The 15,654-nt window shown below is 37.2% G+C and overlaps 1 protein-coding gene across 2 annotated transcripts in view; it reads left to right on the forward strand.

Moving 5' to 3' along the window:
- The window catches only part of CC2D2B (coiled-coil and C2 domain containing 2B), a 94,202-nt gene that overhangs the window by 2,638 nt on the left and 75,910 nt on the right, over positions 1-15,654 (forward strand). For both annotated transcript variants that reach the window (XM_021074243.1, XM_021074242.1), the window contains exons 2-8: positions 2,627-2,687; positions 4,516-4,592; positions 4,950-5,015; positions 6,282-6,365; positions 10,515-10,713; positions 11,080-11,216; positions 11,317-11,445. In XM_021074243.1, the coding sequence (XP_020929902.1) occupies positions 2,627-2,687; positions 4,516-4,592; positions 4,950-5,015; positions 6,282-6,365; positions 10,515-10,713; positions 11,080-11,216; positions 11,317-11,445 (753 nt within the window). The remainder of the gene's footprint in view (positions 1-2,626; positions 2,688-4,515; positions 4,593-4,949; positions 5,016-6,281; positions 6,366-10,514; positions 10,714-11,079; positions 11,217-11,316; positions 11,446-15,654) is intronic.

Genomic DNA, 15,654 nt, shown 5'->3' on the forward strand with positions numbered 1-15,654 from the left:
AGGACTGATTATCTATATGTTGCCTAGAGTAACTCCAATTAAGATTCGTATTTTAGGAGTTCCTGTCATGGCACAGTGGTTAACGAATCCGGTCTTGCCGTGAGCTGTGGTGTAGGTTGCAGACGCGGCTCGGATCCCGTGTTGCTGTGACTCTGGCGTAGGCCGGTGGCTACAGCTCCGATTGGACCCCTAGCCTGGGAACCTCCCCATGCCGCGGGAGCAGCCCAAGAAATAGCAAAAAGACAAAAAAAAAAAAAAAAAAAAAAAAAAAAAAGATTCGTATTTTATTGCTGCCTTCTACACAGAAATGGGAAGCTATGAAAAGTGTATCCAGGATGCTGAATGAAATTATTGTGAACCAAAGGAGACTTCTATCAATCACTTACTGGAGTTGATGTTCCATCACACCTTCAAGGGTTGCTGTCCCCTTGGTCAAGAGTAAAATTCGGTATTTTTAATTTTGTCGAGGCAGATACTGAAGGTTTAGTAAGAACAGAACATCTGGGAATTTGGGACTCGCAGATGCAAACTATTATATATAGGATGAATAAACAACGAGGTCCTATTATAGCACCTCGTTGTTTATATAGTATAGCACAGGAACTATATGCAGTATCCCATGATAAACCATAATGGAAAAGAATATGAAAAATTATATATATCATATATGCTTATATATACTTATTAATATATATATATGAATGAATCACTTTGCTGTACAGCAGAAAATAACACATTATAAATAAGCTATATTTCATTAAGATAATAAAAAAAAGAACAGAACATTTTAGTTCACATTGACCTTATTCAGTAGTTCTTAAGTGTGGTACAAGAGACCACTGGTGGATTTGGGAATTTTCAGAAACTCTCTAGACTAGGCTGTCATTGTGATCATGTCAATGCCCTGCTTTTGCTTTTGACATGAATCTATGTGTTTTTAGTGTGGCTGGAAATCTGATGTGTGTCTGCTTGCCCTTCCCACTGCAACTGCACATTAGTTTGGTTTAGCATGTATAGTTGTTATTTGAGGCATCTTTTGTGTTCTTTTAAACTTAAGTGAAAAAAAACTTATCCATATTGTCTAAAAAAGAGTTTAACATAACTAGTATGGTTGAATTTTAGAATATTGAGGTTAAAAAGTGGTAAAAGAGGAGTTCCTGTCATGGCTCAGTGGTTAACGAATCCGACTAGGAACCATGAGGTTGCGGGTTTGATCCCTGGCCTCGCTCAGTGGGTTAAGGATCCGGCGTTGCCGTGAGCTGTGATGTAGGTTGCAGATGCGGCATGGATCCTGCATTGTTGTGGCTCTGGCGTAGGCTGGCGGCTACAGCTCTGATTAGACCCCTAGCCTGGGAACCTCCATATGCCGCGGGAGTGGCCCAAGAAATGGCAAAAAGACAAAAAAAATAAAAAATAAAAAAATAAAAAGTGGTAAAAGATATTGAGTTTTTTATCATTTACTTATATATATATTTTTTTCTAATGTACAGCATGGTGACCCAGTTACACTTACATGTATACATTCTTTTTTCTCACATTACGATATTGAGTTTTTGATAATGGTAGGACATTCAATTAGAAATACCAGTCGACAACTAGAAATATGGGATTCAGGAGCGCAGTCAAGGTTGGAGAAAGATTTGGGAAGCCATGGGCATCTATGCACTCTCCAAAGCCTTGGAATGTGCCCACATTTAAGCTATGAGAAGTGTGACCAATGAGGGATACAGGGACCAAGTGGCCAGAGAGGCAGAAGGATAAAGAACAAGGACTTTGAAAGTTTTTAGAAAGTTATCAGATGCTACAGAGTACTTGAGCAATAGCTAACCTTGATGTAGTGTTGACTTTCAAAGTATTTTCATATGCTTGATCTCATTTGACCCTTCTAAAAGGTATATGAAGGCACTATATGAACACTAAGAACTAATGACTGAATTTTATCATTAAAAGTTTCTTTTTGATATTACAGAGAGCAATTTCCTAATTTAGAAGTCTGCCATAGGAGTTCCCATCAAGGCTCAGGGGAAAAGAATCTGACTAGTATTGATGAGGATGCAGGTTAGATCCCTGGCCTTGCTCAGTGGGTTGAGGATCCGGCGTTGTCGTGAGCTGTGGTATAGGTCGCAGACGCGGCTTGGATATGCGATGAAAAAAAAAAAAAAAAAAAGTCTGCCATGTATAAAGAGCTAATACCCATTTGATAAAAGGATGAAATTTAAGAAAACGGGCAAAGGATATGAATTGGCATTTTATTTTATTTTACTTTATTTTTTATTTTTTTGTCTTTTTAGGACTGCACCTGTGGCATATGGAGATTCCCAGCATAGGGGTGGAATCAGAGCTACAGCTGCTGGCTTATGCCACAGCCACAGCAACACCAGATCCAAGTCTCATCTGTGACCTACACTCAGTGCAGCTCATCGCAACACCGGATCCTTAACCCACTGAGTGAGGGCAGAGAGTAAACCTGCATCCTCTTGGATACTAACTAGTTGGATTTGTTTCTGCTGTGCCACAACAGGAACTCCAAAAATGAGGTGACTTTCGAAGGGCTGATGAACATATGAAATGCCAAAACAAAAAGAGCAAGGTAACCCTTCCCCCGCTTTTTTTTTTTTTTTTGCAGATTTCGAAAGGCGCAGATAACATTGCTGTAGAAGAAAATATAGACAAGCATCTTCAAAAAGGTTTGCAATAAGTATACCACAATTCTGATAACTGTTGTACCTTATTTTCCAAAGATATAAATGACTAATCCTATCCCAGGGTTTCATTTGGGAAATTTCTTAATGGGATGAATTCAAACAGAAACTAACCTTCCTACGTATTACAAGTGGGCATAAGGAAATACATGCTAAAGTCAATGCAAGTAATAAAACTAAGTTTTGTTTTCTCTCTCTCTCTGCAAACGTGGCGAATTCACTAGTTCTTGAGACTGTGTTAGGCCATAACAATACATAGATACAGAACCTGCTACAGAAAGCTCCAGATCTCAGGGAGAAAAATATGTAAATAATGGTTGACCCATGTTTCATTCATCCAGCAAGTATTTATTTATTTATTTATTTATTTTTTTTATTTTCCCACTGTACAGCAAGGGGGTCAGGTTATCCTTAGATGTATACATTGCAGTTACAGTTTTTCCCCCACCCTTTCTTCTGTTGCGACATGAGTATCTAGACATAGTTCTCAATGCTATTCAGCAGGATCTCCTTGTAAATCTATTCTAGGTTGTGTCTGATAAGCCCAAGCTCCCGATCCCTCCCACTCCCTCCCCCTCCCATCAGGCAACCACAAGTCTCTTCTCCAAGTCCATGATTTTCTTTTCTGAGGAAATGTTCATTTGTATCCAGCAAGTATTTATTAAACACCTACTCTGTGCTGTCTGTCATTTTAAATTCTGGGAATCAAGTATAAACAAACCAGCTAATAATTTTTATACCATGGAATACTGTAGCTAAGAATGAAGATTCTCATGACCTATACTGATTTAGCTGTATGTTTACCCTTTATTTCTGCCATTTTGTATTTAACCTTTAACTACTCAAGGGCAGGGAGAAGAAAAATGCAAGGCAAAATGACCCCTAGGGCCCCCACTGTCTACTCTACCTAGGACTATATAACCCCTGACTTTCTCAGCCTATGTGGTAGATCATCTGGTAGATGAGCAGAAAATAACATGGACTTGGAGTGCCTTCAACAGCTGGAGCCTTCTTTATGCCCAGCAAGGCTATTTCATTTCCTCTAAGATCTGGCAGAGATGGGGATTGGAAGTATTATACTGACTTTACAAAACTGACTTAAGTAGTTAAAATGGTGCTTGGAGACTTATTTCTCCTTTTTTTCAGATTCCTTCCTCCTCAGTTTAATCAAGTTGAAGTAACCTGGCTTTGATAGTTGTATATTTTGTAGACTGTAGAGCAGTTTACATAGAATATTACTGTTCTCATGGATTTTTTTCCCTAAAAGGAAAAAGGTGAAGGTTTGCTTATTTAAGCCCTTTTTTTTTTAAGGGGCACACCCACGACATGGGTGTTCCCAGGCTAGGGGTCTAATCGGAGCTGTAGCTGCCGGCCTTGCCACAGCCACTGCACCCCAGCATCTGAGTTACATCATTGTAACTCATGGCAGTGATGGATCCTTAACCCACTGAGCAAGGCTGGGGATCGAACACATGTGCCCATGGATACTAGTTGGATTCCTTACCACTGAGCCATGAGGGGAACTCAAAAGCCTTTTTTTTTTTTTTTTTTTTTTTTTTTGGCCTGACTACAAAATTCAGCCCTTATTACGCTTGAGCATTTATCCCAGATGGAAAAGGGGAAGTTCTAAGCTCTGTTTTCTACATTCTAGGCGCTCATGGGACAATGATGACTCAAGTCTTCATAATTGTCCATAGTGATCCAAAGAAATGCATGCTGTTTAGCTATTTAATAAGAACTTTTAATGCTATTGCTGTTTAATTATATTGTAAGAAAGTGTCATAATCTTTGTATTATGTTGACTTCTTGATAGATTCAAATATAGAAGAAAATCAAAACATAGTAGAAACTCTGAGAGGCAAAGTAAGAGAAAAGCTAAAAAGTGCCAAGGTAATGCTTAGTTTTTCTTGCCTATTTTCAAAGTTACTGTTTATCCAAAGTGTCACGATAAACTTTTCTTTGTCAAAAGAGCCACAATTCAATTTTAATATAGCTCCTTAAATCCAAAAAGTTTCAAGTTCTTTTCCATGCTTTTTGTTTCGAACCTAAAGCCAAGAAAAGTTAAGTAATTTGGTTATGGTCACTATATATTTCAAATCTCAGGAGAAAACATGTATATACTTTTTAAAAGAAAACATTAAAGAGTCTTTGTTTTTATCCATTTTGGGCAAAAGGCTTATGAGTGTGATTATATCTCTATCTCTGAAGATTAAATTTTCCATTCTGTTTATTTACATTGTGTTTCAGGTCAATCAAGGTGAAAAATCTTCAACTCGGCTGCTCATTGATGACAAGATATATCAGTGGTCTCAGGTGAATAGCTTCTTAAAAAACTTTTTAAAACAGCTTTATCGAGGAGTACTTTTCATAGCAAAAATTCACCCGTTTTAAGCGTATGTTTCAATGCATTTTAGTAAACTTACAGAATTATGCAATCAACACGATAATACAATTTTAGACCATTTTTGTCACTCCAAAAAGATCTCTCACGCCAGTTTCAGTCACTCCCTATCTCTACTTGACATTTTTATCCTAAAAAATTATAAAAATATTATAGGTGATCCCCAGCTTACAGATTTTGTTCTAAAATGGAATGTGTAAACACATACTTGAAACTTGAAATGACAACTCATATTTGGGAGGAATTGTATTATTTAGGGTAAAGGCTAAGCAGCTTTAACAAAAAGATTCAAAGTAAAATGTCCTAAGCTAGAAATTTTATTTCTCTCTGGTGTAATAGACAAATCGTCCAGGTTGCCAGGAGAGCTCTGCCATCTTCAGCACTTGGTTTCCATCTCTGAGTGCAGTGGCAAAGCTCCAGTGTCTTCATTTGCTGGCCAGAGGGAAGAGGAGGGAAGAATATAGCATTGCAGATTGGTCTCTTACAGGACAAGACCTGCAGTAGAACACATTATTTCTGCACCAAAATTTCATTCTTTTTGTGGGCAAATAGTACTCCATTGTGTTTTTTGTGTGTGTATGTATAAATCTGCTCTGTCCATTCACCTACTGATGGGCACTTAGGTTGTTTCCATATCTTGGCTATTGGATATGGTTTGAAGTAATTTATTGTTTTGTTTTTGTTTTTGTTTGTCTTTTTAGGACCATACTGCAGCATATAGAGGTTCCCAGGCTAGGGGTTTAATCAGAGCTGTAGCTGCTACAGCCACAGCAACGCTGGATCTGAGCCGCATCTGTGACCTACACCACAGCTCATGGCAATGCCTATCCTTAACCCACTGAACAAGGCCAGGGATCAAACCCCCAACCTCATGGTTCCTAGTCGGATTGGTTAACCACTGCGCCACGACGGGAACTCCCGATTTTTTTTTTTTTTTTTGTCTTTTCAATTTATTGGTTTTTAATTGCAGTCACCAGAACCTTAAAAACAAAACAAAATATGAAAATAATTTATGAATCAGATTCAAAGTTAAATATAAATAGTCTCTCCTACTGGTCTTTGTTCTTAAATAAGATAACAGTTACTATTACCATATTATAGAAAAGTATTTCTTTCCCTTAAAAGCAGAAAGTGTTCATTCCAACACTGACTACAGTTTACCACTGTTTAATCCACAGACTGAAGTCTCACTGGATAAAGGTCTTTCATTTTTCATTCAGAGTGATGAAGAAGACTCAGCTTTAGACCAGTCTGCAGAGCAGGTTGGATTTGTTCCCCTTCCTCCCTCATCCAAATTCTCAGGAAAAATAGGCATAGAATAAAAATATTTGATGGGAGATGAAATTTTTATTATTGAGCTGCCTTCTCTCTGAATTGAGATGCTGTTCGTAAATTAATGATTCCTAACGTTTACTGAGTGCTTAGTGGATGCCCAGTGCTATACTGAATGTTTAACATGGATTGCATCATTCAGTCCTCATAATAACCTGTGAGACAGGCTTTATTATCACCTGTCTTTCATAGGTGAGGAAACGAGCACACAGGGTAAGAATTGATAGAGCTGAGAAGTATGGGCTGTTGGCTCCAAAGCCTGTGTTTTCTTTTGTTCTTCCCGTTCTTCTCTCCACATGTCCCGCATTGTTTTCCATAATCTCTCTTACTCTTCATTGAGTCTCCATTCTTCATCCCTCCTAGTCCAATCCCAGACCCTTCTAATTTCTGTCATTTCTTCCTAGTTCCTCTCAAACTCCTTACCCTTGTAATTCTCTGCTGCCCTTTCCTCCAGTAACAATCTCTGTCTCTCCCCATCTCCTGACTTGTCAGTCTCATTGGTCTTCCCTCTCCTCCTGTTCCTCTGACCTTTCTCCAATTGCTCTCTGCCTTCAAATATATCCACAGTTTCCTTGAGCCCCCTTCCTGTTCCCAGTGCGCTACCTAATACTTCTGACACCTCTCAGTCATTTCCAGATCCTTCAGGGCCCCCTGAGTCCCTCTTGGATCCCCATTTGCCTTCCTACTTGCTTCTCAGTTCTCCCATTCCCCTTGCTTTGTATCCTGCTTCAGTTTTTTCATTCTTTTTTTTTTTTTTTGCTATTATTGTTCCACAGAAAAGAGCCTTATCTTTTAAAAAGCGAACAAAATATATACGTTATAAAAACTTAATGCACAAAGCATGAGGAAGAAAATAAAAATCATGTGAAATGCCACTGCTCTGAGATGAACCACCATTATCCTTTTTCTTACCTTTCTCCATGCGTTTACCCATATAAGCACACACAGGCTTTTATATAGTATAGCAATTCCATTGTTCCAGTTGCTCAGCCAAACCTTGGTGTCTTCCTTGGATCCTCTTTTACTCACATGCCTCGTATCCAGTTTGCCACAAATCCTGTTGGTTCTACCTTCAAAGTATTCCAGAATCCGACCCATTTTTCACCACCTCCTCTGACACAATCCTAGTCTAAGCCACTGTAACCTTTCATCCGAATCATCACCGTAGTCTCCCTCTAGTTTTACTGTTATCCCAACCGTCTCTTTGCTGTGCCATGCAGTGGTCAGAGTGATGGTGTTAGAATCTAAGACAGACCCTTCTCTTAACACCTTCTGATGGTTTCCCATCTTACTCAGAATAAAAGCCAAAGTCCTTATAGGGGCTTCCAAGGCCGACATGACCTGGTCCCCTTGGAACCTCTATGACTTCCTTTATCACTACTTTTCCCTTCTCCCACCCAACTCCAGTGACACTGGCTTCTTTCCTGTTCCTGCCTCAGGGGCTTTGTGCCTTTTAACTGTCTAGAAAGCTCTGCTCTTATCCTTATGCTCTCTCCCTCCCAGTTTGCCACAAACTGGATCTCTGTTCAAATGACACATAATTAAAAATACTGTGCCTGACAACCCTATCTAAAAGAGTACATCCCCCACCTTCAATCCCAGTATTCTCAGCTGCTTGTCTTGCATCATTTTTTTTATGATGCTCAAAATCACTGCCTCTCATGTATTTCTCTTTATTTTCTTCCTTGAATGTGTTTGACACTCTATATTTGAGTGAATATTGAGTAAATGAGTATCAAACATGCACTTGCTCTACCAAGTCACCTGATATCCCAGAATCCCATGATGTTGGTCGAGGAATGGACTTTTCTGGGAAAACAAGAAGAGGTCCACCCAGTAGAGTGCACCAGGGTGATTGTGGCTGCTTTTTCTTCTCCTAGGGAAGACAGGAGAGGAATTAGATCAGTGGGGTAAGGAGGCTGTTTGGACATGAGGAAGTCCAGATTTGGATGTGGGTTGTTTAGAGGAGTTGTTATGAGAAACCATCTGCCCTATACCTGGTGACTTTGGGGCCCATGGGAAACTTCATCATCACAGGGAGGAAAACAGAGAAGGCTACTGTTTTGTGGGAAGCTGAGTTTGACTGTGGCTTCCTCCTGCTGGGAGAAAGGGGAGGATCTCCCTCTCTCTCTCTTAACCACATCATACTCATATTCATCTAGACCCACATGGAAAATTAGATGAATGCCTTCTGACCTCATGCTCCCTGTTACGCAGCGGCTAACAGCACAGACACTGCTCTGCTGTGAGCTGCACAGTGAAGACCAGAAAGGTGATTATATTGGTTGAGGTAATAGCTTGTCTAAGGCTAAACATAGGCAGATTTGGTAGGGTAGGGTTCATAAAGGACACCTTCATGATCATAAATAAAAGGCTGGGATCCAGAGTTCCTGGTGGCTCTGCAGGTTAAGTAACCAACATTGTCACTGCTATGGCTTGGGTCACAGCTGTGGCAGGGGTTCGATCCCTGGTCTAGGAACTTCTGCATGTGGTAGGCCCAGCCAAAACAAGGAATAAAATCTTGCCGTGTGTGACAACACAGATGGCCCTTAAGGGCATTATGTTAAGTGAAAGACAGAGACAGAGAAAGACAAATACCATATAATCTCACTTATATGTGAAATTTTTAAAAAGTGAAACAAAAAATCAAGTTCATAGGTCCAGAGGCAAGATAGGGTGTGGGGGGCAGTGGACAAAATGGGTGAAGGGGTCAAAAGGCACAAACTTCCAGTTACAAAATAAGTCGTGAGGATATAATGTATCTCATTCGTGAATGGAATCGTCAAAGAGATCTCCTATGTGAAGAGCCCCCAAGTCTTGCTCCTAAGTGTCAGTGTCATACCTTGTTTAACTTCTGGAAAAGATACCACAAAGATTTCTGAATATAAAATGATTTTACAGCAGGGATATAGGGACGGTATGATATGATGATTTGATGCGAACCTAGGTGATGTTTAACCGTGTTACTCAATTTTGTCAGAGGTGATCAAGGCTACGTAAGGTTATCTATTCAAAGGAATCCTATGATTAATTCTTTTTATTTAATTATTTACCCCTAAATGTATGTTTTTGAAAGTTAAAGATTTGCATGACTCACATACTCTGTCTTCTTTCAATGTGTGTAGATTTTTAAGCCAGACAACTAAAGTCATCCAAAATAAATTGGTGATTTTTTTTTTTTTTTTTTCGTGAAGAGACTCATATAAAACTTCTGAGGGAGTGTCCATCTTGGTGAAGCAGAAACAAATCCGACTGGGAACCATGAGGTTGCGGGTTCAATCCCTGGCCTCATTCAGTGGATTGAGGATCTGGCATTGCCATGAGCTGTGGTGTAGGTTGCAGACACGGCTTGGATCTGGCGTTGTTGTGGCTGTGGTGTAGGCTAGTGGCTACAGCTCCAATTAGACCCCGAGCCAGGAACCTCCATGTGCCATGGGTGCGGCCCTAAAAATGACAAAAATAAATAAATAAAATTTCTGATATGACATAAAAGTATGCATTTTATTTTTAGTAATGTATTTGTTTCAATGCCTGTATTCAGATTGTAACTTTTATATATCATATTTCATAAATTTACTATAATCAATCACCCTGCCATAGATTTTCATGTTGTATCTTTACTTTTCTTTCTTTGTTTCTTAAATATAATCCAGAAGACAACATGACTGCTCCACGTCCTCTTAGGTAGTCTAGCTTTTTAAATGGTGAAAAAAATGGGGCTGACAACCACATGGCTTAATGTCTCTAGACTTTGCCCCACACTATGAATTCTTAGCATCATAGTCCAGTATCTCAGGAAATTTTGTGTGTGAGAGGAAGGACTTGAACTGTAGTTCTTTTTCAGTAGTCTTTCATCAAGACTTGCAATGAAGGGCTACAGAAAATTTATATTTTATAATATTAAGCCTTAAGTGAGTTCCTTTATGTTCAGTGAATGTTCATTGTAACGCAGTTCTAACCTGAACTTGTGGCATAGACCAGAAAGACTTCACAGCTAAGTTCCAGTACATTTCATTTATCTGCATATTAATCATTGGGGATAAGGATATATACTTATTTTTCTTTTTGGTATTCCACAGACATCAGTAAATGGTAGTTACCACAAACATTCTTCACTTGATGATAATTTACAAAACTTTGTTGAGGGCCAAGATGAAGATTTTATGAAGGAAGTCATTTTCCCAGATTTAGTTGAAATAAAGGCTGCTGATTATGAAGATGATCAGGAACAAATTAAAAGACAACAGGCAAATATTTTTGTTCCAAGTAGTTCTCCAGGTAAAGTTATTTTACAAAAAAAAAATCATCATTAATTAATCATATTATAAGATAGCAGTTTCTCTGTATGCTGGGTAGATTTTTAAAAAGTATTCATCTAAAATTATAGAAAGTTTTCTGTGTTTGTTTTCCATGCTTTCTCTGAGTTTAGGGGAATTGTTTAAAGAAGCTCATTTACTCTCTCTCTGTGTGTGTGTGTGTGTGTGTGTGTGTGTGTGTGTGTGTGTGTGTGTGTGTGTGTGTTTAGACTTTCTGCTAGACTTTAGTGGTAGCCTGTATGACAGTTCTTTGCCTTTTGCTTCTTGTTCGGTCAATACCAGTTTAATACTTTGGACTTTAAAGTAATATCTAGGTTTTGTTATTAAGTGAACACCCAGCTTAAACTGCCAAAAGATGTGATGCCACGCATTTTAGAAGAAGAAGGAATCTATGTGCAGAAAAAGCCAAGAATATATAAAAAGACCTGCAACAAAATGGAAAATCGCCTGCTTAAACTAGAAGAGGCAAGTCCACTAGCTAACAAGCTAAACCACTCACTGATAGTGTGTGGCATTTGTTTTCAGTGAAATATTTAATTACTGTGTTATTAAATATTTTTGATAGGGAAAGTGTTGGTTTGAAGAAAGTGGAGAAATAATGTCATTACCTTCACCTATTAGACAGTCATGGAATTTCAGACTAAACATAAACAAGGAAGCTTTAAATCCAGCATTGAAGACCATGTACAAGAAGGTAACCAACAATAGTTTATTTGTGATTATGGTTAGAGTTCTCGTAATATCAATTATAACTTTATACTTATTTTCTGTGGTGTTAATTTACCCTTTGAAGATACAAGTAAGCCTAGTAAAGGCAAAACTATGATGAAATATTAAGTAACCATTAAAATTATGTCTTCAAGGAAAATTTAATGATATGGGGAAATGCTCAAAATAAAATGCCAGCTGAAAACATAATGCAAAATTTCATATGATTCTAATTTTATAAAAATAGGTAATGAATGAAGAAGTACATATCTATATATATAGATAGATAAAAGGATTGGAAAATATATCATAGTTAATAATTATCTCTAGATAGTAGGACTTAGGATTACCTTTTTTTGTCTCTGTGGTCTTTTTAGGGCCTCACCCGTGGCATTTGGAGGTTCCCAGGCTAAGGGTCGAAATGGAGCGGTAGCTGCTGGCCTACACCACAGCCACAGCAATGCCAGATCCGAACTGCATCTGCAGCCTACAGCACAGCTCACAGCAATGCCAGTTCCTTAACTCACTGAGCGAGGCCAGGGATCAAACCCGCATCCTCATGGATACTAGTTGGGTTCATTAACCACTGAGCCATGACGGGAACTCCACTTTTATTTTCTTTTTTATACTCTATTTTCTAAATTTCAAAAGTGAATATATATTATACTTATAATCAAAGAAAGAAATTTTATATGTATTCAAAAAGATACTATGAAAATTAGCAGTCCATTAACCTGATGAAAATAAATATCTAGAGAGAAACAGTTATATTAAAAATTTGGCTTGAAAAAAATTTAAATAAGAATTATATACAGATATTTAATTGTTCACTTGCTTTAATCATTCCATATATAGAAAATATGGCTGTAGGTAGATACAAAGTGGAAATAGTATTTCCTAAAAATACAGTTGACCCTTGAACAATATGGCAGTGAGGGCACCAACCTCTGTGCAGCTAAAAACTGCTACTATATATGGAGTGGATGGTCAATGGGGACCTGCTGTATAGCACAGGGTATTCTGCCCAATATTCTGTGATAACTATATGTGAAAAGAATCTGAAAAAAAAGGATATGTGTATGTTATACCTGAATCACTTTGTTGTACAGCAGAAATTATCGCAACATTGTAAATCAACTATAACTCAATAAAACTTAAAAAAAATTGCATACTGCTCTCCCTGTCTCCAAAATAAAGAAATTGACAAAATGACTCACCCAAGGGCAGGAAGCTGAGACAATTTGGATGGAATCAGTGTTCAAATCTTATATTCCATACACTGTGATCTCTAGTTGAACACAAACTTTCCCTCCCACACTTAATTAATTTAAAGATCTGTAAAATGAAAATACAGATGCTATATTTATTGAATAAATTTGTGTATAAATGGACAAGCTCAGTTCAAACGCATGTTGTTCAAGGGTCAACTGTACTTATAGGACTTTGTTCTTTATTCCCTGTTTCTTTAAACCTGTGAATTACTTCCATTCTTCTAGTAATAACACACCTTCTATAATACTTTTTCTTTACAATTGCCTTTCAGTATTTCTTGCATATTCCAGTAGCTGCAACATTTTAACAGCGAGGACACTTAGTTCCTTATAAAACTGATACTTCTCAGCCTACAGAAGAAATGAGGTTTTTCCCTAAGGTGAAAAGATTTATACTTTTAGAGGTCTCCTTACCTTTCTGTAGCATGTGAGGAGGATCTTCTTTCTCTACGATATATGCTGTCTTTTTTCTCCACAGTTTCTATTTCTTTCCTATAGAATCTAGAAAAATTTTAAAAATCTTCTTTATGTTGTAATATATTTTTTATACTTCATACCACTTATAAATTTCTTTCAGGATCTTCTAAAAACATACCAAAACCTTTTGCTAAGAATCTCCTTTTACCATTTTACCATATGAAATGCATTTAAGCTTTAATTGACTATCCTACTTGTAAAATTAAGGACATGTACAAAGATTTTTTTTTTTTTTGTCATGAATGAGTGTCGATATTTATCAAATACTTTTTCTAAGCCTATTAAATGTTGTAATGGTACATTCTTCTTTACTTTTAATGTGGTGAATTACACTGGTTTTCAACTATTTCTGAAACAAATCCCATTTGTGATGCATTTTCTTTTTATACATTACTGGATTCAATTTGCTAATATTTTGGTTAGGATTTTTGCCCTATATGTTCCTGAAGTAAATTTGTCTTTAAATTTTCTTCCTTGTAATGTTCTTGTCAGATTTTCAAGGTTACACTGGATTAAACAAAATTTGGGGAGTGTTCCCTCTTTTTCTTTTCTCCAGAAGGATTGTATAATATTGGTATTACTTCTTCTTAAAATGTTTTGGAAGGTCTCACTGATGAATCCATCTTGGCATGGAAATTTATTTGTGGGAATGTTTTTATTATAGACATATTTCTTCAAAGATAAAAGACTGCCCAGTTGAAAGATATCCCATGTATGTGGGTTGGAAGACTTAATACTGTTAAAATGTCCGTACTACACCAATCAGTCTACACATTCAGTGCAATCCCCACCAAAATCCTAATGGTACTTTTCACAGGAACGGAAAAACAGTCCTCAAATTCATATAGAACGACTAAGGGTCCTGAATAGCCAAAACACCAACAACAAAAACGAAATAAAACAAAAAAACTCCACAACCAATCTGGATAGAGAAGAGCAAAACTGGAAGGGTGGCATCATTATCATGGCAGAATAAGAATTTTCTACTGTTTTTCTCTCCAAAGAGCAGTGATTTTGACAATCACCCATAGATAAGAGTGCCATTATAGGAGTCTAGGAGTCCAGTGGAGAGGTTCCATCACACCATTGAAGTGAAAAAAAAAAAAAAAAAACCTGCATATTTTTTGCTAGGTCTAGAATTCTAGACCAAACTAGGCTGTTATTTTGCTTTTAGCACTTTAAAGATAGCTTTTAATGTATTTCTGAATCTCCTTATTTCTATTGAAAAGGCTGTTTAAAGTCTTATCCTGATTTTCAGTTTTTCTTTGTCTTTGATTTTCTGCTATAATATGTTAGGGTGTTATTTCCAGTGTAACATGTTAAGGCATGATTTTCCTTTATAAATATTCTGCTTTGGGCTATTAGGACTTCCGGAAGGTATGACTCCATGTGATCTATTGGTTTTGGAAAATTCTTAGTCATTATCTTAGCAAATACTGCTTCTGCCCTAATCTCTTTCCCTCTGTGTTCTGGAACTTCAAGTATGCATGTTCCTTGTGTCTTCTGCTTTTCATTGTTTTTTACCCCTTTTCCTCTTTGAGCTTTAGTCTGAATATTTTCTATTGCCTGTCTTCTAGTTCACTCAGCTAATTTTCTGCTATGTGCAATTTTCTCTATTAAATCTATCTGATAAATTATTTCCTTGTCTTCATTTCTTATTTAAGAAGATTTCTCCTTTTTAACCTTAAGAAAAAGGTATTTATGTGGTCTTTTTTTGTTTGTTTGTTTGTTTGTATTCCTTCTAGTTTAGGCTTAATTTCTAAATTTTTTAAATTTTAAATTATTTCTGTCGTCTTCTGAATTTTCCAAATTCTGTTGTGTATTCTTTAATGTCACAAAATTTTCCTTATGTCTTTTGGCTTGTGTTGAAAACTATGTTTCTATTTTATGTTTTTTAGTGTCTTTCTGGCATGCTTTGATTGTGGGGACATTATGTTACTGTTTATTCGTTTTTATTAGGAAACTTTCTCTAGATTTAATCCTGAGCCTTTTCGACTGTTCACTTTATGTTAAATTAGTTTTCCTGACATTTTAGGGAAAAGGCTTGGTTCAGATAACTTTTATGATGTTATGGAGTTCTGTTTTTTTTGTGTGTGTAGTGTTAAAAAATATATAGTGGCTGTATTCCCCTACCCAGATTTTTTTTCTGTACCTTCTTGTAGTCTCTGTGGTCCCTGACCTTCTCAAGTTTTATTTCACCTCCAGTAGTTTCTCTTTTAGTGTGAAGCCTTGTCCTAAAACTTCCTAAGGAGTAGGCTCCCCTAGCTGCACCTGTTCTTAGCAAAATTCCTTGCTCTCACCCACAGTTAGAATAGACAAAACCCTTTCCAGGTTTTGTCTATTTTGCTGTTTTTAAAATTGACCTGTTGTACTTCTGGTGAATATCTGTTGGCTCTTTCCAGTTCTCTTGTTGTTAGGACCATCTTATGTTCCATTGCTTCTTTCTG

Source organism: Sus scrofa, chromosome 14 (genome assembly GCF_000003025.6).
Source record: "Sus scrofa isolate TJ Tabasco breed Duroc chromosome 14, Sscrofa11.1, whole genome shotgun sequence".
Lineage (NCBI taxonomy): Eukaryota > Metazoa > Chordata > Mammalia > Artiodactyla > Suidae > Sus > Sus scrofa.